The sequence below is a fragment of the Fistularia commersonii genome, chromosome 18, assembly GCF_037954325.1.
Source record: "Fistularia commersonii isolate RoL2024-O1a breed Wild chromosome 18, RoL_Fcom_v1.0, whole genome shotgun sequence".
In the NCBI taxonomy this organism is placed as follows: Eukaryota; Metazoa; Chordata; class Actinopteri; order Syngnathiformes; family Fistulariidae; genus Fistularia; species Fistularia commersonii.
Window position 1 is genome coordinate 9,084,173 of NC_141301.1, and position 24,505 is coordinate 9,108,677.

A 24,505-nucleotide genomic window follows, 5' to 3' on the forward strand; every position below is an offset into this window, starting at 1 on the left:
CACACACAAGCATACAAGTTTGCGTATTTAAAAATAGAGAGGGACCAAAACTGAGTTGGGTAATCACATGTATTTTTTTACCGGTAATCGTCATCAATCAAACCCATCGAAGTCGTCATCCTCTGTTTCTGATTTGAACAGCTGCGTTAAATCTCAATCAAACATGCCAGGTTCACTTTCTACACTGTCAGAGTCCCTTTCCGTGCCGTGCGGCTCGTCGGAAATGATTCCGGGTTTTGCGAAAGCTCGAACAACAGTGCCAGCAGACACGTTAGCCCAAGCATCTACAATCCATTCGCAAATGGTGGCGTAACTCGCCCGGCGCTGCCTTCCACTCTTAGTGAAACTTCAGTCTCCAAGAAGACTTTTCGCACCCCGTTGTGCATATCGCTGCCATGCTGGTCCCCTTCTTCTCCACATTGTGACTCACCGGGATGTTGAAAGTGAGCGGCACCTTGTCCATGTTGGTGATGTGGCTGGGCTGGACGTGTTTGTCAGCCATGTTTTTGTTAAAACAACGATGTTCTGCATGACACACATACCTGTTATTTTAATTCAATCAACGCCCACACTTCCCCCTTTAACGTTCTCATGGTGTTCTCTACTACGTCCCCCTTACACAGAGGGCGCACTATATTATAGGAAGAAAATCTCAGACTTTTATGTGCGCCTTATAGTCGTGAAAATACCCAAACACTGCATTCTGAATCTATTTTTCTCTCTTTTCGCCATTATTCTATGTTATTTGACAGTGGTGTGTCCAGGATTTATTTTTTTAGGGAGGGGTTTCAGATAATGCACGGATTGCAGAAGGGCGGAATAGAATGTTATGTTCTATGCATGTACAAGTCAGGATTACATGGCCAGAATGAAAAACAAAAATCATAATGCATCTCTGGTATTGTTCAGGGGCCGGGCAAAATGAGGAGGCCGGCCGTATTCGGCCCCCCGGGCTGTAGTTCGGGGACCACTGATGTACAGGTTCTGAACATGGCAAAGCCTATTCTTCCTCAACAAAGTCGGTCATCTACTCAATTGCAGGTCGGCTCAGCGCGATGAGGTCTCGAACAGAAGCCTGTCGCTGTGCTGCGACCTGTTGACCTCCGTGTGTCGGGCTGCACTGCAGTTCGTCAATGACCCGTTGCACTGCCATCTCCACGTGATCGTTGGGACGCTCACGGCCCTGGCGACCAGCCCACCAGCCATCTCACAGCAGGTAAGAGACCCGGCGTATTTTCACAAGACTCAAGATCGAAATCCACAGTGGGTCGGGCTCAAAAATACAAATGCAAAAATTGCTCTTCTAAGAATAAATGTCCGTTTGCGAGCAGCGCCGGACTTTTATGTGACCCAGATCAGATTGTTTTTTTCCATTACCTTCCACTTTGTGATAAAGGTCAATCATACATTGCTCAAAAAAATAAAGGGAACACTTAAAAAAACACATCCTAGATCTAAATGAATGAAATATTCTTATGAAATACTTTGCTCTTTACACAGTTGAATGTGCTGACAACAAAATCACACAAAAATGATCAATGGAAATCAATTGTATCAACCCATGGAGGTCTGGATTAGGAATCACACTCAAAATTAAAGTGTAAAAACAAACTCCAGGCTGATCCAACTTTGATGTGATGTCCTTAAAACAAGTCAAAATGAATCTGTGTTGCTTCCTGAGTGGACACTATGATTTCACAGAAGTGTGATTGACTTGGAGTTACATTGTGTTGTTCAAGTGTTCCCTTTATTTTTTTGAGCAGTATATTTATCATCATGTATATTTCATCATTAGTTTTGCCCAAGAGGGATAAAATAATCAATAATGTTTTCTTTAATACTGCAATCATTCTTTGGCAATGAGTAAGTAAATTCCTTAATATTAATTCGAAGTGTTAGATGATTAACTGAAAAATGAAAATGAGGCAGACTTATTACAGTTTTTGTGTTCATCCTTTTCTCTGTGCGAACTCTGTTTTCCACTCTTTTACGTTTTTTTTTTCATTTCGCCTCCTTCTGACTCGTCAAGGCACTCAGTCTGCTGCGGCTTCTAGTGATAGAAAATAAGCAGAAACTAAAAGGTGCCATCTGCAAGCTGGAGCCGTTCCCCACCCTCCCGCCGTTTGAGGAGCTCCGAGCCGTGCAGCACGCACTCAAGTACAACGGGCAAACCATCACTTTGAGACAGGTGAGATGAGACTCGTTGGATAGTTTGTGCTATTCGAAGCAAAATGTAAAAAAAAAAAAAACAACACTGGGTTTTTGGTGGATATCATTAGGACTAAATCGGGGTTTAACATAGCACAGTGGCTAGCGCTTCATTCTCAAAGGGAGAAGGTTCCCAGTTTGATTCCGACAAAGAAGGAGGGAGCGAGGGGGGGGGGGGGCTTTCTATGTGGAGTTTGCATGTTCTCGCCATGTCTGCATAGGAATCCCCTGGGTTCTCCATTTTTTCCCCCCTCCCACAGCGCCAAAATCAGTCAGTAGGTTCATTGGAAACCCTAAATTGCCCACCAGACACGTAAATTAGGAAGCAAATGGTTGTATGTCTCTATGTCTGTGGAGGTTCTCAGTTATCCAGGTCATGGTCAGCTCTTGTAAAAATCTTCTTCTCCTAGCAACTGGACTTGATTTAATGACAGTTCACCTCTCATCCGAGAGTCTTCTTGAATTTCTTTACTTGAAGACGTTTCATGCCTCATTCAGGGTCTTACTCGGTTCTGAAAAAGTTCTGAAGAACTGAAGAAACCTCTGAACCGGATGGTACTGAGGAAATTCAAGTCCCGTTCCCACAATAATGGGGGTGTCATTAGGTGGCAACAAGGGTATACCTTGTTGGGACATGTCTGGATTAAAATTTGAAAAAGGTGTCACCAAATTCTCAGATTGCGAAGCAAAGGAGAGAAACCTGTTGGGTCACATGGACTGAGGATCAAATGGTAGATACCGGGGTCTGATTCTGGCGTTGGATCTTTCCGGGTGGTTTGAAGGGTGCAGATAGTCCCACTCTGTGTAAGCTTGGAATTGATCCCAATACAGCACTGTATGTTATATAAGATAAGTTGATACTTGATTGATTGATAGGGTACTGTAAATACAGCAGAGGACAGACAATAAAAGACATTAAACAATAACAACAAATATGAATCGATGAATTAGATAAACATAGATGAAGTGTTACGCGAGGACAGGCGTTAAGTGACGTGAGTGAGTGAGTGAGTGAGTGTTGCAGGCAGTCGCCAGTGGTACAGTTGTGTGCTGTCCAAACTGCTGTTGTACAGTCTGATAGTCGTGGACACAAAGTAGCGTCTGAAGGGTTCGCTTCTGCACTGGGATTGGGATGATCCCAATGAGCTCCCCATCAGCTACAGCTCACTGGGCAAGGGGTGAGAAGGATTGTCCAGGATAGCTGGAAGTGTGTCCCTCATCCTCCCCTCAACTACCATTTCAGGACTGTACAAGTTTAGTTCCACCACTGAGTGGACTTTCCTCACCAACTTTTTAAGCTTGTTGACCTCGCCAATCTTGCACACGAAGAAGAGCGCGCTGGCTACTATAGACTGGTAGAAGGTATTGAGGAGCCCTCTACAGATACAGAAGGGCCTTAGTATCCTAAGGAAGAATATTCTGCTCTGACTTTTCTTGCAGAGGACATCTATGTTATGTGTCAAGTCCAGTTTATCGTTAATGTGGACCCCAAGATACTTGTATGAGTCCACCATCTCCACCTCTTCACCCCTAGTGGTGATTGTTATGGGTCTCCTCTGGTTCTTCCTGAAGTCCATCACCACCTCCTCGGACTTAGTGATGTTGACTTGAAGGTGGTTCTGGTTGCTCCACTCAACAAAACTCTCAGTCCGACCTTTGTACACCTCCTCATCGTTGTCGTTGATGCATCCAACTATAGAGGAGCCATTGGAGAACAATGTAACCAAAAGGCTGTGTCTAAGGCTCCCTCCACTGTTTGGAGACAGTTTTTCTGTTTTGAAGAATGTGGCCCTGCAATCGACAGCCAGGATAGACCCCCCCCCCCCCCCCAAGTGTAGTATAAGTGGTACAGATAATGAATGACGTAGTACTTTCTTGGAGATTCTGATTCTTAAATCTTCTTAAAGTATCTATATATAATACTAATTTCCCATCTATCTATTGTGCCGTCGAGTAATAACCGGTTTGTCCTTCCACTCCAGATGATATCCGACATGCTGCCAGTGGTATCTTGCGACTCCTTACCCCTGGCCCGGCTTGAGGGTCTCAAGCAGTTGGCCAGACAACTGCATGACAACAAGGGGGAAATCAGAGAGCTGCTCAGAGAGTGTCACGGTAGGTCGGCGATGCAGGGCCAAGCATTGCGTGTTAAGACCTTGCATGTTAAACAAGTCCTCTCCAATATGCACCATCTACCCACCCCCCCCACCTTAGATGAGCCATCTGACAGCGTCCTGCTGAAGCTGGTCCTCAACCTGCTACAGCTCTGCAAGCTAGCGGCGAACCACTCCGCCAGAGCTGACATCCTCGGTAGGATGTTGATCAATTTCTTTGAAAGTGCCCCTTTTTTTTTTTCACGGTGTTGTGTAACTGCAAATATATTTCTCATTTGCCAGAGGCAGTCGGCAATTGCCTTGGACAACTAGGTCCTCTAGATTTCTCCACCATCGCCCTTTTCCATGGCAGAGACCCTCTCTACAGGGAAGCGGCATCTCTCTTCAAATCCACCGAGTCACAGAGCGTGTACATCGCTCTCAACTGCATGAACAACGCTCTCACTCAGCCACGGTAATCGGGGGAAAAAAAAAAAAAAACAGAGGTGGCGGTGCCGTGTGACTTTCACAGCAGTTGCGTCACCGTTTTCCTTTTTAATCCTCCCCGACAGCGTTGACGTGCGGCAAGCAGCAGTGGAGTGTGTCAAGAACATCCTTGCCAGTCCATCGGGAATAGACTTTTGGGAGAAGCACAAAACCAACACAGATCCTATGTTGGCCTACCTCAACCCCTTCAGGAAGGCAAAGAAGGTGTGTTTGTGTCCCATGTGTCCCAAATTTGATTTCATTTTCAGTAAATCTTCTCAATATGAACAAATCACCACCTCAACATTTATCCAACACCTCATGTTCTCCAACTTTTAATCTTACTTCCTGGAGGCAAGAGGTAACGCAATCGACTTTGGAACCGTTCGATTCCTGGCTCCTCCTAGTATGTCGAAGTGTTATCGAGCAAGACACTGAACACCCTAACTGCTCCACTGGCACTGGTGGACGGCAGCCTACTGCTCATGATTCATCCATGATGGGTTAATCGCAAAGAACGAATTTCCCCAAGGGGATTAATAAAGGATTATTAATTATTTATTCATTATCTCTCTTTCCACGCCCATGCTCATGGGGGGAAATGATTAAATAGTGAGGTTCAAGCCGTTTCTACGTGTAGAACTACAACAGTATTGTAAGAATTACAACTCTGTTGTATTTCTACATGCCATGTATTAGTTGATTATTGGTTGATTATTCCGTTAATATGCCATCACGACTTATGTCCCGATGCCCCTTTCGCGTTGCCGCGGTCAGCTATATTCAGTAGAGTTGTCGGGAGTTGCACCGAGGCTCAGTCAAGTAAATTTGGACTCCCTGCTGTCGATCAGGTGGTAGCTGCTAACGCGGCAGAGAGCTTGGAGGCGGCAGAGAAGCTCAGGAGCCAGGAGTTTTGGATTCCCCAGGCGGGCGGCCACAAGGCGTGGCTGGAGTCCCTGTGTACAGCCCTGCTGGACAGCGGCGGGGTCAAGAACGAGGCTCTCCTGCTGTCTAGACCGATGTGTCAGGTGAGTGCCAAGAGCTACTTGCTCTTGAACCACTTTTTGTGTCTGGTTCAGTTGATACATGAAGTAACAGGGATTACCGTTCCTTTCATTTTTTACAAATAGTCTAACTCGTGCATTTTTCTGATCCTTGTTTGCCCGCAGGTCCGACTGGACTGCTGCCAGAGGTTGCTGCCGCTCATAATCCACGCCATTCTGCTGGAAGACTCGGACGGCTCGTGGAGACAGCTGCTGTCCTCCCACATCACGGACTTTTTCGGTTTCTGCTCTAGAAACGCAGAGGCCTCCAGTCGTTCCACGACACCCATCGGCCTCAATTCCGGTTAGGCTTCATAAGACGTAAAGCGTGGATTCCCTCTTCACCAGCTGACTCAATTAAGTGATATATTCTGAAAGCAACTCGTCGTGACAAAAAGCGTTTCTACTCTCTGTTAGAATCAGACACCGCCGGCCCAGGCTTGTACGACAAGGCCTCCCTACGAACTATGCTTGCTGTCGTCGACTACCTGAGACACCAGCAGAGGCCGCTGACACGCACAAGGTCTGTACGTTTCTATTCAAACGAATAGGCTGTGAAATTTTTAAGTCTTGAAACATTCTTGTCTCTAGCTTTTTCCCCGGATTCCTTTACATTTATTTGTTTTTTTTTTTTTCTCAGTAATTCCCACAGCACCGTGTGCCATTCCAATTTCTGGCTGGAGCTGAATTATCTGGACGTGGCCAAAGCCGCGCAGTCATGCTCAGCCCACTTCACCGCTCTCCTGTACACTGAGATCTACGTTGACAAGATCAAGGCAGACACAGAGGACAACGGCAGGTATGTACCTTGTGTGTTTTTTCTTTTTTTTTTCTCAAGTCTAAACTCGGTCAAGTCGGGATGCGACTGATCACTTCCATCGACAAAGTCAAAGTCGGCGTAAAGTTACCCCAGGGTTGATTCGTTCATGTGTCTCGCTTTGCTTTCCGCAGCGGCAAATCCAAAGCGATACGCAGTTTGAGGTTTGAGGAGAACAGCCCGAGATGCGCCATCTCAGCTCTCACTCAGAAGAGCGTGAGAGACACCGTTGTCAGCCTGCAGGTCAGTCCCTCGATGCGAATTCTTCGTCAGCTTTGCGCGAGAATTTGATATCCTTTTACAGTCGACTCAGATCAATTCGGTCACAATCCGCCTTCTTAATAAACCCCTGTCCTCGATCCTGACTCCCGATGCCTCCCCCCTGAATCTCGGCACTGTTCCTCCAGCATCGGCATTAAAATGACTTGTTTGCGTAGAGAGAAAGGAGAAAAAAAATTACCTAATATTTCTTAAAAACACTCCAGAACATATTTGTCATCCGATGCAAAACTCTACATGAATACAACAGTTTTTTTGGTTTATTTTTTTCATTTTCACCTCACCCATTCCGCTTCATAAAGGATCTGCTGATTGAGATCTACCGGAGCATCGGAGAACCCGATAGCCTTTACGGCTGCGGGGGAGAGAGGATGAGTACCCCGCTAACAAGGTACCTGGGGAAACCTCCTGAATCACGTTTTTTTTTTTTTTTTCATCCAAAATCAGCTTCAAAATCACAGTATCTCTTCTGTCCAACCTGTCCTTAGGATTCGAACTTATGAGCATGAGGCTCTGTGGGGGAGGGCTCTGGCTTCATATGACCTTCACTCTACACTGCCAGATATCACTCGACAAGTGGGGATTATTGAGGTGAGTCTTAGACTCATATTAGGTATTGATCTGATTGCAATATTTTTTCTGATTCTTATGTTTTTATTTTCATACAAGAATAATTGTTTTCTGATGAAGCATGGGTATAACTAAGTAAAGAGGGTCAAAATTTTCTCTATCGACAGTGGCTCTAATATGCCACCATACATTCCCAATATTAGCATCGGCAACAAGCTAACCATTTTGAGTAATTATGGTTGACCTAAAAGATGCAAGGATAGACAGCTAGTATAAGAGATAATGCTAGTGGGGGAAAGTGGGGAGGTGCGCTGTAGGGGTAACAGAGAAGTTCAAGGTGGAGGTGGGACGTCAACAGGGATCAGCTCTGAGCCCCTTCTTGTTTGCAGTGGTGATGGACAGGCTTACAGATGAGGTTTGACAGGAACCTCCGTGGACCCTGATGTTAACAGATGACATGGAGATCTGTAGTGAGTGCAGAGAACAGGTTGAGGAAAATCTAGAGAGGTGGAGGTATTCTCTGGAAAGGAGAGGAATGAAGGTTAGTCGCAGCAAGACAGTATGAGAGTACATGTGTGTGAATGAGAGGAACTCGGTGGAATGGTGAGGCTACAGGGAGTGGAGATCAAGAAGTTGGAGGATTTCAGGTACCGTATTTTCCGCACTATAAGGCGACCCGGATTATAAGGCTCACCTTCAATGAATGTCCTATTTTAAAAAAAATTCATATATAAGGCGCACCGCATTATAAGGCACATAGAATAGAAGCTACAGTAGTGGCTGGGGTTGCGTTATGCGCTAAAGGGAATGTCAACAAAACAGTCAGATAAGTCAGTTAAACTTTACTAATAGAAGACTAACCAATGTTCAGACAACTCCGTTCACTCTCAAAACAAGTTAGTGCATTCACAATACAGTACCGTACGTACTGGTAGCTCTTACCAGTATTTGCGCCACCTTCGTTCAAACAATGTATTTCCAGCCCAATCTGTCACATTTCAAAGCGTTTCATAAAACAAAAGCACCAAGAAGGACCGCCTCTAAGTTCATTGATGTTAAGCGTGCTAGCACTGGTGCCTTCATTCGAATAGTGACCGTGGTGACACTTCTACTCGCTGCTCTCTGTTCAACAACCCACATTTCAAGTTTGTCCTTTAACTGTAGCCATCTCGCTTTGTTCCCTCGGAAACCCTGTTTGGTCTTTACTTGGCGCAGGTTATCTTATTACTTCCTCCACGTTGGCACCGTTGATCCGTTAATGTTGAATTCTCTCACTGCTGCTCTACTCCCATGTTCTACTGCGTGACTGATCGCCATGAGTATAAACTCTGTCTCTTGAAAGGTGTGGGACTGGACTTCCCCTTTACCGTTTTTACCGCTGTTACTTCGACGACAGGCGCACACACACACACACACACATACACACACACACACACACACACACACACACACACACACACACACACACACACACACACACACACACACACACACACACACGAATGGAAATGAAATGCACGGCTCGCACAGTCATATATCCCAGCATGCACTGCCCACTACTTTTTCTATGGGAGAAAATGGAGTCGGCGGCTGCTTCCCGTAGTTGAGGGACCTCTTGTGGCTCAATATTGATCCATATATAAGGCTTACTGGATTATAAGGCGCACTGTCAGTTTTTGAGAAGATTAAAGGCTTTTAGGTGCACCTTATTGTGCGGAAAATACGGTACTTTAGGTCAACAGTCCAGAGCGATGGAGATTGTGGAAAAGAGGTGAAGAGACGGGTTCAAGCAGGTTGGAATGGGTGGAGAAAAGTGTCATGGGTATTATGTGATAGAAGACTATCAGCCAGAATGGAAGGAAAGGTGTACAAGACAGTGGTGAGACCAGCGATGCTGTAGTGGCTAGAAACAGTTACAATGAAGAGAAGACAGGAAGCAGAGCTAGAGGTGGCAGAGATGAAGATGCTAAGGTTCTCTTTGGGAGTGTCCAGGAATGAGTCTGTCGGAGGAACAGCGCGTTAGATGTTTGGGTGAGAAAGTCAGAGAAGCCAGACTGAGATGGTTGGGTCATGTACAGAGGAGGGATAGTGAATATATTGGTAGATGGATGCTGGAATTGGAGCTGCCAGGTAGGAGGTGTAGAGGACAACCAAAGGGAAGATTTATGGATGTAGTTAGAGAGGATATGAAGGTAGTCGGTGTGAGAGGGGAGGATACAGAGAATAGGGTTAGATGGAGAAGGTTGATTCGCTGTGGAGACCCTTGCAGGGAAAAGCCAAAAGGAGAAGATGACGGTTGACATACAGGAAGAGAATTTGTAAGCAATGGTAGGGAAGAAGCACAGGCGCAGCTTCTAGCCAGTAACCTCAAGTAGAATTTAGGGAAAAAGACTGTCAAGTCAAGCCAAATCACGACCGACTTATTTTCATGGCACATTGCAACATAGAGCAGGAGTGGATTGCCCTCTTTAAAATGACTTGCAGAAAGCCAACATTCCCCTGCGACCAAGCACTTAGTGACGGTGACGAGGGAAAAACAGCCCTTTACCTGGCAGTAACCTTGGACTGATTGGAGTTCAATGCCGACGGCCTTCTGCCACGACCAGTTGGTGGTAGAAAGAGTGAGAGAGAGAGAAGATAGGGCTATGAGGGTTTGGAGGGCCAAGCAAAAGGTCTCATACTAGTAATAACAGTAGCACAAATAGTTGCAGGAAATAGCTGCAATAACAGCTTTAATATTCAAAATGGAAATAAAGATTGGCAGCAGGGGGTTCGACAGCTCTACTGAATGGAGCTGACTGCAGCCATGGGAAAGGAGCATCTGGATGCGAGTCATGCAGCCATATTAATAGGATAATAAACCAATAATCAACCAACAGTCGATTACTAGTTGATAGAGTCGTCACACAACACTTTCCATGTAGAGCGGATTTGGACCGCACTCTTTAAAACATTTCCCCCTTGTCAGCGAGCACTTGTGGTGTGGAAACTCTGCCCTTTTACCCGGCAGGAACCTGAAACAGCTCTGAGCCCAATACGGGTAGCCTTCTGCCTCAACCGGTTGGGGTAGAAACAGAGAACGCTCGAGAGGACAGATCTGTTGTGTAGGACTAGGTGTTGATATCCCTCGATAAAAGCATACCCAAGGCACCGATGAGAGTCTGTGGGGTTCAAGTGAGCGATGGCTTGCTTCGGGTTGTCAAGTGGGCGCCCTCCTTCATGGATGTTTCGCTGCTTGGCCCACGACATCTCCAGAGGGTTCAGCAGTGAATCCCAGTGTCCCAGGTTCACTCGCTAGATGCCATCAGCTCACTTGAAGCTCACATGCATCACGTAACCGGACTATGATGTGTCAGACATGGAGAGTTCTTTTCACCTCACGTCCAGCGGCTGGAAGATGCAAGTATATTAATACGTTTTCTCACGCGTCCTTGCAAACAGAGCATGCAGAGCTTCGGCCTGAGCAGCGTTCTTGCCACCTACTTAAAGGGCCTGGAGAGTGAAGGGGAGGAGTGGGGAGCCGAGCTGCGAGAGCTTCGATTCCAAGCTGCGTGGAGAAACATGCAGTGGGACTGCGACCTTTCTGACAGGTAAAGGAAGTGGAGAGAGTTGAAAGGTGTATCGTAAGCTATTACTTTATAGCAAAAAAACCGATTGCTCCTTTTCTCCCAGGAGTGCAAAATCTAACCCTGGTTTCCACGAATCGCTGTTTTGCGCCCTGCAAGCATTACGTGACAAAGAGTTGTCCAACTTTGATGAAACTCTGAAACGGGCAAGGTAAATTGGACTAATCAATTCACGAAATGTTGTTTTCTCCCCCTTGTGTTGTAAAATGTGGTCTTTTGTGATAAAATCACTTACCAGTATAATCCGCATCTCCTTCTCTAGAATCTCGGAAGTGGAAGATCTGTGCAGAGGCAGCCTCGAGGCCGTGTCCTCTCTCTATCCAGCCCTCAGGAACCTGCAGAGCATCGTAGAACTGGACAGCGTTAAACAGCTCTTTCAAAGGTAACGTGTGAAGTCAAAATCGTTGATGGGGTGGACATGGGGAACAGTCACGAAACATTTATGAGGTTAAATTGAACACTTCTGTTTGTTTTTTTTAGACCTATTTCAGATCCAGCCCTGGTGAGCATTCGCAGACAGTGGCAGCAGAACTCGCAGCTGCTCTCTGATAGCGATTTTGCTCTGGTGGAGCCCATCCTGGCCGTCCGTTCTGTTGCCCAGAACACCATCATATCCCGCGTAGGAGACGCTGACACCGCTCAGTACCTCAGATCTATACTCAGCGAACACTTAATGGAGCTCTGCCAACTGGCTCGTAAAGCAGGGAACACACAGGTACTTTCACCTTCAAGGTAATATGGATTTTATATATTTATTGATTTTTGACCGAGCCCTTACCATTGTCACCATTACATTCATTGCTTCCAGCTGGCAGAACGGGTGTTGTTCCAAGTTAAGCAGCACGTTGGCGAAGGGCTCTGTGCGTTGTCGCCTGTGCCATCATGGCAACTGGAGGAGGCCCAGGTGTTCTGGGCAAAGGGAGAGCAGGATCTGGCCCTGGGCCTGCTTAGAGAGATGATACTCAGTCTTGAGGAACAGGTGATTAAGTAACAACATAACAGTTTAAAACAACAGTTCATATAAATACAGCTGTAGTAAATACATAGCAATTCCATTATCAATGATCAATGCAAAATTATACAAATACAAAATGCTATGTGATGTGCAATCTGTGCAAATAGCACAACAAAGAACCATATTTGCAATCTTGTTTTGTTTTTAAATTTTTTTTAGGAAATTTCAAACTTTTACATGGCAATATGATATGTAACAGATTAGAATAAATGTGCATTTCTAACAACATTTTGTGATTTCTCCCCCCTAGCATTGAAAGACATCCCTAAATGTTAACACTAAACTAAGAGGTAGAATTACTGCAATCATAATAATAATAACTTTTAGAAGGAGATAACTTTTGTGTTTGGAAAAATGATATTTTGCCTTTTGGTGTGGCTACATTAGAACATAATCGCTTGTTTCTCTCAATCAGTTGTTCTCTCATGCTGCGTTGGCGCCTGTCTTCACTGAGTGCCTGAGGTTGTATGGCACCTGGCTGGCCGAGACGTGCCTCGAAAGCCCTGGAGTCATCTTGGAAAAGTACCTGGAGAGAGTAAGAAGAAGGGATTGCCGTTCAAAATCGTCAATTAAAGTTTCCCTTCACTGTAATATCTGTTTCTGCGGACGCGTGTTTCAAATTAATCAAATCAATTAGAGGCTTTGTAGTTAATTAATCGCGTTTTAATTGCATTTCAACGCTGACAGGAAAAAAAAAAACACATTTAAGTTTGTTCGATAAATGAATTAATGAGCATGAACATAAACTCCAAAGTCTTGATTATTTTCCCATCCGTCTTCAAAAGATGAGTGCAGAAAATACACAGATTCAGCTGCTGGATTTGTTCTAATATTGTCTTTCTGCATGACAGTTGGTAACTCTCATCAGCTAGATTGATCCCCCCCCTGATCTTCTACCCTGGAGAGGGGGTTGTCTATAGTCCACAGCGATCAATTTACCAGTGGATCAGTCAGTTTAGCTGATGTGGACTTGAATATTTAATTTTTGAATTCGAACCCCGACATAGGGTAGGGGGCTGAATGGTAACACCCTGCCAGCTCGTATTAGCACTGCTATTGTTGCCCGCAGAGACATTCAGCAATACCAAATACAACATTACCAACCTGCTTTCAAGTACAAAGTTAACATTTGTGTCCTGCGCTCTCATACAAACTTTACATTACCGACCTGCGCACTTGTACAAAATTAACATTAGCACCCTGCATGCTGGTACAAAGTTCACATTCCCAACCTGCATGCTGGAATGCTAACCTGCGGGCTAGTACAGAGTTTATATTATTTACCTGTATACTAGTACAAAGTTTTAATCTCCTACCTGTGTGCTACTATGAAGTAAACATTGGCAACCTGCGCACTTGTACAAAGTTAACATTAGAGAAACTACCTGCTACTACAGTTAACGTTACCTACCTGTGCAGTAGTAAAAAGTCACCAATCTGTCTATGAGTACAAAGTTAACAATAGCAACCTGTGCGCTCATGCAAAAATTAACATTGGTGACGTGTGTGCTACTACAGAGATATCATTACCAACCTGTTTGCTAGTACATAGTTAACATTTTTAACCAGCGTGCTGGTTACACAGTTAACTTAGCAACCTGTGCGCTAGTACAAAATTAAAATTTTGGGCTTGTACGAAGTAAACATTACCGACCGGCATGCTAGCTCCAACATGTCTAGCACTGAGGTGCCACCGGAAGGTCGACCTGTGTGCTACTACAGAGATATCATTACCAACCTGTTTGCTAGTACATAGTTAACATTTTTAACCAGCATGATGGTTACACAGTTAACTTAGCAACCTGTGCGCTAGTACAAAATTAAAATTTTGTGCTTGTACGAAATAAACATTACCGACCGGCATGCTAGCTCCAACATGTCTAGTGTTGAGGTGCCACCGGAAGGTCGAAGTGCTCCTTGGATACGCAAATTCCTACTTGCTTTAAGAACAAATGAATTCTGTATCCCTGGAAATTGCACAACTCATGCAAATTAAAATGCATTTTATATGTTAAGAAATGTTAATTTTCTTAACGCGTTATTTATTCTGTAATATTCAGTTTGGATTTGACTTTCTACATTATAGGATTTTCAATGTTGCTGATCAGGCGCCAAAGTCTTGAATGTAAATGGCAACCTGGTATCTGGTTCAGGGTTGAATAAAAGATATTCAGAATTCTACCGTCTTTAGCCTCATCCTATCCAGCTTGTCCATTTTTTTTTTAAAGAATTTTCTCTTTCAAACCTTTCTCAGGCGGTGGGGGTGATCGAGGGTGACTCGAAAATGGTGGACGGCAGGCTGCAGAGTCAGCGGACCGAGGCCTTCCTGTCACTGGCCCGGTTTTCGGACGCCCAGTACCAGAGCATCCACAAATACATGAACTCTTCTGAGTTCAAGAACAAACAGGCCCTGCTGAGGAAGGCGAAGGAAGAGGTGGACTTGATGACGGAGTGTAAAGTTGTCTCCCAAAAGTAAGTACCAGTAATATTGTATGATGAGTTACTTGTTGCGTTACATAAGATAAGTTAAACTGAGGAGATACTCAGTTTTATTTTGGTTTTGGTTTTGCTTTATAATATAACAAAGGATCTGAATTGTGAGTGAGCAGAATGAGCATTTGACACCAACGTGGCCACAGCTGTCGATGAAATGTTTTTTTAAGGTTGCCTAGGTAGCTTAGTGAAAATGATCGAAAAATATGGGTGAGGCGTGCATTTTGTCAACTTTTCCATGAAGAGATGGAGATGTTGTTGTACCGTGACTAAGAGCATCATCTGTAAGGCATGGTTGGTTTCATTATTTCAAAAAGTGAACCGGCACTCACTCTTTTGCTAAATTAAGTTTAGCGATAAAGTATAGCACAGTGTGCTAGTTAGATACATTGTAGCATTAAGTGTGTAGCGAGTCATTTATAATGTACATTTTTCTTATTCCAAAACACGTAACAAAACTGGTGGGTTGGAAGGGATTCATAATCCACTAAAATCATTATATTTTAGTGGGGAAATTTAATTTGGTGTACGAGTCAACTGAGCTACACGCACTGTCTAGGAAGGAATTAAAACTCGTATGTCAAGGTATTACTGGATATCTTTGAAAGGTAGAACACAGACTTACTGTGTTATACCTTCGCAAATCTCAAGAGACAGATTTTTGAGAGGGAGAGAGCTGGAGCTGCAGCTGGACAAGGAGGCGCTGTCCAACCTGCAGGCGGACCGACAGCGATTCCTGTGCAAGGCCGTCGAGAATTACATCCACTGTCTGGAGGAAGGTGAAGAGCATGACACTTGGGTGTTCCGCCTGGCATCGCTCTGGCTCGAAAATGCAGATATCAGGGCGGTGAACGACACGATGAAGGTCCGTAAACGCGAGAGACCGAAGTCGCTCTTACACCACCTGACGCTGTCCCTGTGACAATTGTGTTCTCACCATTCGTCCACCAACTCTTGGTTTCAGGGAGGACTGACAAAGATCCCCTCTTATAAGTTTCTGCCCCTCATGTATCAGCTGGCCGCACGCATGGGGACCAAGATGGCGTCCGGCACCGGAGAAGACGTGGGCTTTCACGACATCCTCAAGGATGTAATGAGCCTTTTCGTTCGTACTGTCATGATTCTGTTCCTCAAACATAACTTTTTAGGAGTTCGCTTCAGAACAATGTCAAGGGAAATAAAATACCTTCACCTTCCTGTTGATACTTCGCTCTTATTTTTTTGTTTCTTTTTTTTGTCCTCTGCACAGCTGATTTGCCGTACCACCACCCAGCACCCACATCACACGCTGTTTATCATTTTCGCTCTTGTTAATGCCAACAAAGACCAGGACATTAACCAAGTGCAGCTCTCAAAGAGTCAGTCTTCACCTTTTGACCTGGTAGGCACCCCCCCACACACACACAAACACACACACAAAACAATAGCATGTATTTACCATCTGAATTTGAGCATGAATGCTGTCACCTTGTCTTGTGTTGGGCGAGAAAGTAAATGTTAAAATCCTTAACATGCTTACCAGTGACTTGAGTCTTTTCATAGCTAGTTTTTTTTACTGTATCAAATTCAAGCAGGGTGTCACTCGTGCATTTAACTTTGGTTGAAAATTATTGCTTTGATTAAGGATTAAGCAATTGCCTGATTTGGTTTTCGGTCCGATAAAGGTCAACTCAGGACGGCAATCTCAGAGAAAAAATGTTTTCAAACATATTTGCTTTTGGGAGAAAGTTCCCGTGATAGCGTGAAACTGCGAAGTGACAGTGTTTTTCTCTTCAAGGGGTCAAAGGTCAGTCTCAACAGTCCAAACATTTCTCGTCAATATTGAGTAACATCGAGCATGAGAACACAATGGTTAACTTCAGTTAAAAAAAAATAAAAAAAATGGGAAAATCTGGTTAAAATATGAGTCAGAACAAACATCGGTTTAAAGACCTGCCATTTTGATCTACATTTATACAATGGACCTTGGGGATACAAAGGACTAGAAAACTGGGAGTGCACAGCAAATAGGAACCCTGTTGAGTGAAACCAGCACCAGAGAAATACGTTCAAATTCAATTCCTCAGGCAACCTGGACAAAAAGTCGACAATAATCCAATTGGGATTTTAATGCATGCATTGAGATCTCTGCATCTTTTTGCTGACAAGAAGCTCTTACTAAAGTTGTGCATGTCCGATCCATCTGTGGTTAAAGGCGTATTAAGCAGCAGATCATCTGCCTCACTCAGCCGTCAAGGACACCGCACCAACATGTTCATGGACACAAAATACAGATTGAAAGGAGCAATGAAGCAATAAACAAAGTGACAAAGTGCTTAAGAAATGTAAAAGTACATATATATATATATATATATATATATATATATTATACACGCACGTTATCATTTATAAATGAATAAAGTGACAGAGCACTTTGAGCCAGATGGAATAAACAGCCCAGCTTTAAACAGATGCGTTCGGAGCAATTTTTCAAACAAAGCTTTCCCATTTCATGCTTTCGGAAAGTGTTTCATCATTTCACCACTTGAGTAGAAGCCTGGTCGATCAAAACGCAACCTTTTTCTAAAAAGAACTTAAAGGAACTCATCTTTGCTCACCTAATGTGTTAATAAATTTGTTTTTCTTCTTTTTTTTTTTTTTTCAAACAAGGAACGGTCAGACGTGGCTCGAGAAATCATTAATGGCATTAGGGGAACGAGAGGCGAAATGATCCATGGGCTCGAGCGCCTGTGCGATGCCTACATCACTCTGGCTTATATGGACGTCAGCAGGCACAGGAACGCGAAGAGTGAGTGATCCGGCTTTGCATCTTCTCTGTTCTTACCAAAACGCCAGTCAGCATTTGAGCTTGATGCGACTTCATTACCCGTTCAGAGTATTCAGGCAACCCCGGATCAGAAGCGTGTGTTTTGTTTTATTCTGTAAAACTGTTTTTCTTTTAATATTCTTAATATTAAAGGGGTCCCGGTTACCAGGACATTACCAGATATAGTGAACAAGCTTTTCTCACTTGCAAAGCATATAGAGGTCTGTAATTTTTATCATAGGTACTCTTCAACTGTGAGTGACGGAATCTAAAACAAATATCCAGAAAAACACTTTGTATTATTAAGTAATTAATTTGCTTTTAATTGCATGACATAAGTTTTTGATATATCAGAAAAACAGAACTTAATATTTGGTACAGAAACCTTTGTTGGCAATAACAGATCAGACGTTTCCCGTAGTTCTTGACCAGGTTTGCACACACTACAGCAGGGATTTTGGCCCACATCATACAGATCTTCTACAGATTCTTCAAGTCCTCACAGACCCATTAGTTCTTTTAGAATAAGAACAACTTTATTTATCCCGAAGGAAATTGTTGTGCCAGAGTTTCAAGTAAGACATTACAATAATAAATAATAGTCGGGAATTGTATAAACAGTAAAAAAAAAAAAAAAAAAGAGGGGGAATAAGAAATACAAATAAAACTATTAAGTGTCAAAGTCAAGGCTATAAAGTGTTTGAAGGTCTTAAGTACAAAGATTTGAATATTCCCTGCGGCTGAAGGAAGAGGAATTAAAAAATCTGATAGCTTCAGGTCGGAAAGACCTCCTGTGGAGTTCAGTGGAGCTCCTTGGTGGTATCAATCTACGACTGAAAGAGCTCTGACAGGATGTCAGTGTGGCATGCAGGGGGTGGTGGACGTTGGCCACGATGCTGAGGAGCTTCCTCAGCATCCTCCTCTCTGACACCTGCACAACAGACTCCAGATCCACTCCCAGGACAGTACCAGCTCTCCTGATGAGCTTGTTGAGTCTGTTGGTGTCAGCTGTCTTGAGCCTGCTGCCCCAGCACACAACGGCGTAGAAGATGACGCTAGACATCACCGAGTGGTAAAACATCTGCAGCATGTCCCTGCGGACGTTGAAATATCTGAGCCTCCTGAGGAAAAACAGGCGGCTCTGACCCGTCTTAAAGATGGCATTGGTGTTCAAAGTCCAGTCCAGTTTATTGTACAAGTGGACACCCAGGTACTTATAGTTGTCCACAATGTTCACTTCTGTACCCCTGATGGTGACGGGGCACAGGTGGGTCCTTTGTTTCCTGAAAAGAAAGAAGCCCTCCTGTTCTCCACTCGTTACCTCTATTAACTGCACCAGTTTGAACTGGTTACCTGTATAAAAGACACCTGTTCACAAACTCAATCAAACAAACTCCAACCCCTCCACAATGGCCAAGGTCAGAGAGCTGTGCAAGGACATCAGGGATAAAATTGTAGCCCTTAACAAGGCTGGGATGGACTACAGGAAAATAGGCAGGCAACTTGGTAAGAGGGCAACAACTGTTGGCACAATTATTAGAAAAAGGAAGATTCTCCCTCGGTCTGGGGCTCCATGTAAGATCTCACCTTGCAGGGCATCAATGATCATGAGGCAGGTAAGGGATCAGCCCGGAACTGCACCGCAGGACCTGGTCAGTGACCTGAAGATGGCTGGGAATGCAGTTTCAAAGAAAAACATTAGTAACACACTACGTCATCATGGATTTAAAATCCTGCTCCCCCTGCTCAAGCCAGCACATGTCAAGGCCCGTCTGAAGTTTGTCAGTGACCATCTGGATGATCCAGAGGAGGAATGGAACAAAAATAGACCTTTTTGGTTTAAACTCCACTGGCCGTGTCTGGAGGAAGAAGTATAAGTACAACCCCAAGAACACCATCCCAACTGTGAAGCATGGAGGTGGAAACATCATTTTTTGGGGATGCTTTTCTGCAGAGGGACGACTGCACCGTATTGAGAAGAGGATGGATGGGGCCATGTATCGTAGGATCTTGACCAACAACCTCCTTCCCGCAGTAAGATCCTTGAAGATGGGTCGTGGCTGGGTCTTTCAGCATAACAATGACACACAGCCAGGGCAACTAAGGAGTGGCTCTGTAAGAAGTATCTCAAGGTCCTGGAGTGGCCTAGCCAGTCTCCAGACCTGAACCTAATAGAAAATCTTTGGAGGGAGCTGAAAGTCCATATTGCCCAGCGACTGCCCCAAAACCTGAAGGATCCGGAGAAGATCTGTATGGAGGAGTGGGCCAAAATCTCTGCTGCAATGTGTGCAAAGCGGTCAAGAACTTCAGTTTAAAACTTAAGAGCATCTGTAAGATCAAATGCATCCAGAGAAGTAGTGTGAACACAGATGCAGGTCCTGAGAGAAGTTACGTGCGTATATAAGCAATTTCACACTCCTTTCTTCTGATTTTGTCCCTTGGAAAGCTTTGTAGACTAGGATCACTCCCCTTGTTTCCCTTGGACTTGAAATGGCACCCAAAAGCAGCACAATGCCACAGTGATACCGCATTCTGTAGAGCAAAAGTTAACACAATGCAACAAACTTACTTCATTAACCCAGCATTCATCGCACTAGTGGCTCCACCCATAGGTTAAAATGTGTTATAAATTGCAATTTAAAATTTTATTTTTTTTTTTTTAATTTAAATGTATTTATTTTCAGAAATTATTCATGCTGTTTTTCATTCACACATTCAACTTTGAGAAAAACATATTTCTGCCTATTAGTCCTCCCAGTTGGGGCTCCATTTAAACATGTTGCCGTCTTGTCATTTTTTCCTCCATTCAAGGGCAGATAGCCATCCCTGCCGATCAGCCCATTATGGCAATCAGAGACTTGGACGAAGTAGTGATCCCCACAATGGAAATCAAGGTAAGAAGAACAAAGCTAGAACCTCACGCATTTCAGTGTCTTGATAAAACAGGCTGGACATCTCCGTTTCCAGAAACCGCCTCAAAAATCCAATGATTTCACAGCGTAATGTAGAGTACATCCTATATGTGAAAGAAGAGAATGAGGTGAGATGGAGGGGGTTGATTTGCTATGGTGGCCCATGAAGGGAGCGACCGCAAGAAGAGGAAAAAAAGATAAGACAAGATAAGATAGACTTTATTGATCCCACAGCGGGGAAATTCAATTATCACAGCACCATTGTAGACAGAGGGAGTACAAAGATGTCGGAACAGAAGACTATTTACATGATATACAATGTAAAAGGAAGGAAGAAAAGTGTAAAAACAAATGTGCAGGACAATGCCTTGGAAATATATACTTGATATAAATATAAGTATTGTGCGGATAAGGATGGTAATGCAAAATAGGGATGTAGGTAGTTGGGTATTGCAAAAAAGAGTGTTTTTGGGTGCTTATGAGCAGCATTGGCCCTGTTCTACATGCAAGAAAAGTGTTAATGTGCTTGAAGCGTCAAACAGTCTTCACCGATGGAATGAAGGACCTACAGTAGCGTCCCTTCTTGCTGCGAGGATGCAGCAGTCTTTGGCTGAAGGAGCTGCTTAATACCCCTACACTGTCATGCAGAGTGGTGAGAGGAGTTGTCCCTGATGGAAGCCAGCTCAGCTTACGTTCTCCTCTCGCCTGCCACCTCAGTGGGCACTCCAGGACTAAGTCGGCCCCCTCAACCAGCTTATACAGTCTTCTCCTGTCCTTCTTGGAGCGTCCACGTCCCCAGCAGACCACTGCATAGAGCATAGAGCATAGTGCAGATGCCACCACAGTGTCATAGAAAATCCTTAACAGTGTCCTGCTCTGGAGGTGAAGACGATTTTGGTCCTTTTTATGTAGGACATCTGTATTGTGGGACCAGTCCAGCTTGTTGTTGAGGACAACCAGGAATCTGTACTCCTTTACGATCTCGATGTCCAGACTCTGGATATTCACCGTTGCTACTTGGGGTTGAAGAAGATGTAGAGTACACCCTTTGGTCTTATTAAAAGCTCGCACCAAGAATTTGATTTGAGGGATAAGGGCACTTCTCTGCTTCGTGAGTGAATGCGGGATCGACATGGGCATCTTCCTCAGATGAGCCAATTACTGTAATTTGGACCTTTTAGTATGACCTGCCTTTCCTAATGCGGAATTGCCCCCAGATTCCAACAACCCCAAAAGATTCATTCATTCATCATTCCATATCGCTTATTCTGCACTCAGGGGTCGGGGATGCTGGAGCCCATCACAGCTGTCATTGGGCAAGAAGCCGGTTTCACCCTGGACCCAGTAGCCAGACAGTCACAGGGTCACATATATATAGACATACAAGAATTCACTGTCTCATTTCGCATGTCTGGGCGATTTAGGGTCTCTTTTGCCCCCCCCGCCAAACATATAAATGATTCAACCAGTCCTGTGGGTGACTGGGTCCCAGTCAGTGGCAGCTTCTTGTCCACTGATAATGTAATTCAATGAAATGAACCAATCATAACAGGGTCACGATGCAAGCTGTCAAATAAGGGGGATTCATACTGACATGCGAACGCAACCCGATGAATGAAACGTTTAGCTCAGGAAATAATACGTTGTAAACAAAACTGGTCAAACAGAAGAGATCATTCTAAATTCCTGTATTGTAATTTTTACCCTTTTTGTGTGTTTGTTTTTTTCCTTTTACTCCATAAATAGGTCGATCCATCTGGCAGCTATGACAACGTGGTGACTGTCAGATCCTTCAGTCCCCAGTATCACTTGGCTGGAGGCGTCAACCTGCCCAAGATCATTGACTGTATTGGTTCTGACGGCAAGAGCAGGAGACAGCTGGTCAAGGTATGTTGGGTGTGTATGTATGTGTGTGTGGTTGTGTCCCAAGTATTTGTGTTTCTTTGATCTGAAGTGTTGACTTGCAAACATTCAAAGACATTTGCCTCTTTGAAACGTGAATTTTTCCATTTGCTCGAAGGCTGGCTGGATTGTGACAGTGCAACTTTCTTTCCCTCTCAGTTTGCTGATTGTTAATAATCAATCCTGTTCTTGCACTGAGACAAACTCAATGCCTGTCAGATCGTCAGATCGTCAGATCGCCAGATGGAAAACACACCTTTGCAGTGAGGACATTCTTTAGGGGTGTGTGTGTTTACATGCGCGCAGAGCGTGTTTGCAGGCTGCTTATAGACTCATAAATCACATTTTGACAGTCCTTCCCCATCGTCTAATCCTCCCCATTTTTTATTGTTACACACTGTGTACTTCTATTCAGATGATTTTAGTTTAGTTTGGTTTTTTTTATATGCCGATGGCTGGAATGCAAATCCTCCGATCTGCAATTCTTTCGTTTTTGTGTTTTTGTATTGATTGGCGAGAAATAGGATGGCTCCACATTTTCAGTCTATCGGCAAAATAATCCCGCCCTTTCTTTTGACATAAATGTCACACGAAAGAACACCTATGTGCACAATGAAGCAGAAAAAATTGGGAAAAAAAACACTTATCTGCATTGTCAGTGGTAAAAATACATGCTATGTATTTTTGAATTATAACATAGAAATATAGTCTGTGAACAATAGAATGTTCTTGAATATCTTTAACAAAGACCATACTATAATCAAATGAAACTTTTTTTTCATTCCCTGAAAAAGTGGTTTTTTTTTCAGATCGGAGGTTTTTCATTCCAGCCATCGATACGTCATTAAAAAAAACACACATATCACAATTCTAGGTAACAATACAACTGTAACAATAGTTAACAACCATAGGTTGCATAGAGATAAGTGATATGACACCTGGAAAACTTTAACAGTTAAGGATATGTGATAAGCGATTGGACTGCTATGTTTGTAATACTTAGTTAATTTAGATTTTTACATTTATTGTATTTTTATAACAATTTCAATGTTTTTTTTATTTCATTGTGTAACTTATTGCCAATTTTCATGAAATTTACGGCTGATTCTCAGGTATTTTCTTTTGATGGATTTTCTCGGGGATCTTTTGATTTGATCTGAAGTGTCTTGATAACAATTGCAGTTGTCTGTGGAGGTTCCTAGTCATCCAGGTCATGGTGAATTCTTGTCAAAATCTTCTTGTCTTGGCAACTAGGCTTGAATTTCTTCACTTGAAGATGTTTCATCCCTCATCTGAGAGGCTTCTTCAGTTCAAATGACCTATAGGAAGTTTCTGAATATAACTGCCAGGGTTTTGAGCAGGTCTAGGTTATGGTCCACCCATTACCTAGACCTGCTCAAAACGTTAAAAACCCAAGTTAAAAACAGTTAAAAACAACATTGATATCAGAAATTGAAAGTGCCTGATTTAGTTGGTGATATTTAGGATGCTGTGTGCGGACTTATTTTTTTTCTTTTTTTTTCTGAAGGGCAACTTCTTTCGAAGTTGACTGGAACCCCAAAGCATCGCTGGCTGTTTTGGATTTCAACAAATGTTCAATTTCTCCATGCGTGCAGGGAAAGGACGACCTTCGCCAAGATGCAGTGATGCAGCAAGTCTTCAGCATGTGCTCAGTGCTGCTGCAGCGCAACACAGACATGCGCAAAAGGAAGCTCAACATCCGAAGATACAAGGTTACGCATCTTATTAGCGAGCGTGTGAACTTCAAAAACCCGGCACAAAGAAAACGGCGGATCAATCGCCTATTGCCGTATTCTTGTCAAACTCCCCTTGTTTCATGTCACATTTCAGGTGGTTCCCTTCTCTCAACGGAGCGGTGTGCTGGAGTGGTGCATGGGCACGGTTCCCATCGGACAGTTTTTGGTGGATCCTGACACGGGCGCCCACAAACGCTTCAGACCGCACGACCTGAGCAACCTCGCCTGCCGCAGTAAAATGAACGTACGACTCTGACACAGTGACGTCAACAGTAGAAATTTGGAAAAGCAATTTCCATCATCCCTCTAGATTGTGCCAGGATTTGTTTCCTGGTATTATAAGGAAGATTTGCCTTAAAATTTGGCAGAATGAGGCAGGAAAAATCCTTTTTGTAAAAAACAAAACCAAAAACAAACAAACAGAGTAATGCTTTCCACGCAGATTGCTGCCAGTTAAAGCAATGAAAATGTCTAAGATAAAAAGTCAAATATGGGATG

The 24,505-nt window shown here is 43.8% G+C and overlaps 1 protein-coding gene across 1 annotated transcript in view; it reads left to right on the forward strand.

Annotated features, from left to right (window-relative positions):
- atm (ATM serine/threonine kinase) overlaps positions 1 to 24,505 on the forward strand; it is a 54,401-nt gene that overhangs the window by 26,730 nt on the left and 3,166 nt on the right. Inside the window, exons 30-57 of the mRNA XM_086164749.1 lie at positions 1,042 to 1,216; positions 2,030 to 2,188; positions 4,191 to 4,323; positions 4,423 to 4,518; positions 4,605 to 4,776; positions 4,874 to 5,012; positions 5,639 to 5,815; positions 5,957 to 6,134; positions 6,248 to 6,353; positions 6,471 to 6,629; positions 6,782 to 6,890; positions 7,229 to 7,317; positions 7,415 to 7,517; positions 10,938 to 11,086; positions 11,169 to 11,273; positions 11,385 to 11,504; positions 11,603 to 11,837; positions 11,931 to 12,101; positions 12,553 to 12,672; positions 14,392 to 14,609; positions 15,282 to 15,495; positions 15,595 to 15,720; positions 15,880 to 16,011; positions 17,280 to 17,418; positions 20,248 to 20,330; positions 22,095 to 22,235; positions 23,867 to 23,983; positions 24,102 to 24,251. Coding sequence (XP_086020875.1) covers positions 1,042 to 1,216; positions 2,030 to 2,188; positions 4,191 to 4,323; positions 4,423 to 4,518; positions 4,605 to 4,776; positions 4,874 to 5,012; positions 5,639 to 5,815; positions 5,957 to 6,134; positions 6,248 to 6,353; positions 6,471 to 6,629; positions 6,782 to 6,890; positions 7,229 to 7,317; positions 7,415 to 7,517; positions 10,938 to 11,086; positions 11,169 to 11,273; positions 11,385 to 11,504; positions 11,603 to 11,837; positions 11,931 to 12,101; positions 12,553 to 12,672; positions 14,392 to 14,609; positions 15,282 to 15,495; positions 15,595 to 15,720; positions 15,880 to 16,011; positions 17,280 to 17,418; positions 20,248 to 20,330; positions 22,095 to 22,235; positions 23,867 to 23,983; positions 24,102 to 24,251 — 4,015 coding nt within the window. The remainder of the gene's footprint in view (positions 1 to 1,041; positions 1,217 to 2,029; positions 2,189 to 4,190; positions 4,324 to 4,422; positions 4,519 to 4,604; positions 4,777 to 4,873; positions 5,013 to 5,638; positions 5,816 to 5,956; positions 6,135 to 6,247; positions 6,354 to 6,470; positions 6,630 to 6,781; positions 6,891 to 7,228; positions 7,318 to 7,414; positions 7,518 to 10,937; positions 11,087 to 11,168; positions 11,274 to 11,384; positions 11,505 to 11,602; positions 11,838 to 11,930; positions 12,102 to 12,552; positions 12,673 to 14,391; positions 14,610 to 15,281; positions 15,496 to 15,594; positions 15,721 to 15,879; positions 16,012 to 17,279; positions 17,419 to 20,247; positions 20,331 to 22,094; positions 22,236 to 23,866; positions 23,984 to 24,101; positions 24,252 to 24,505) is intronic.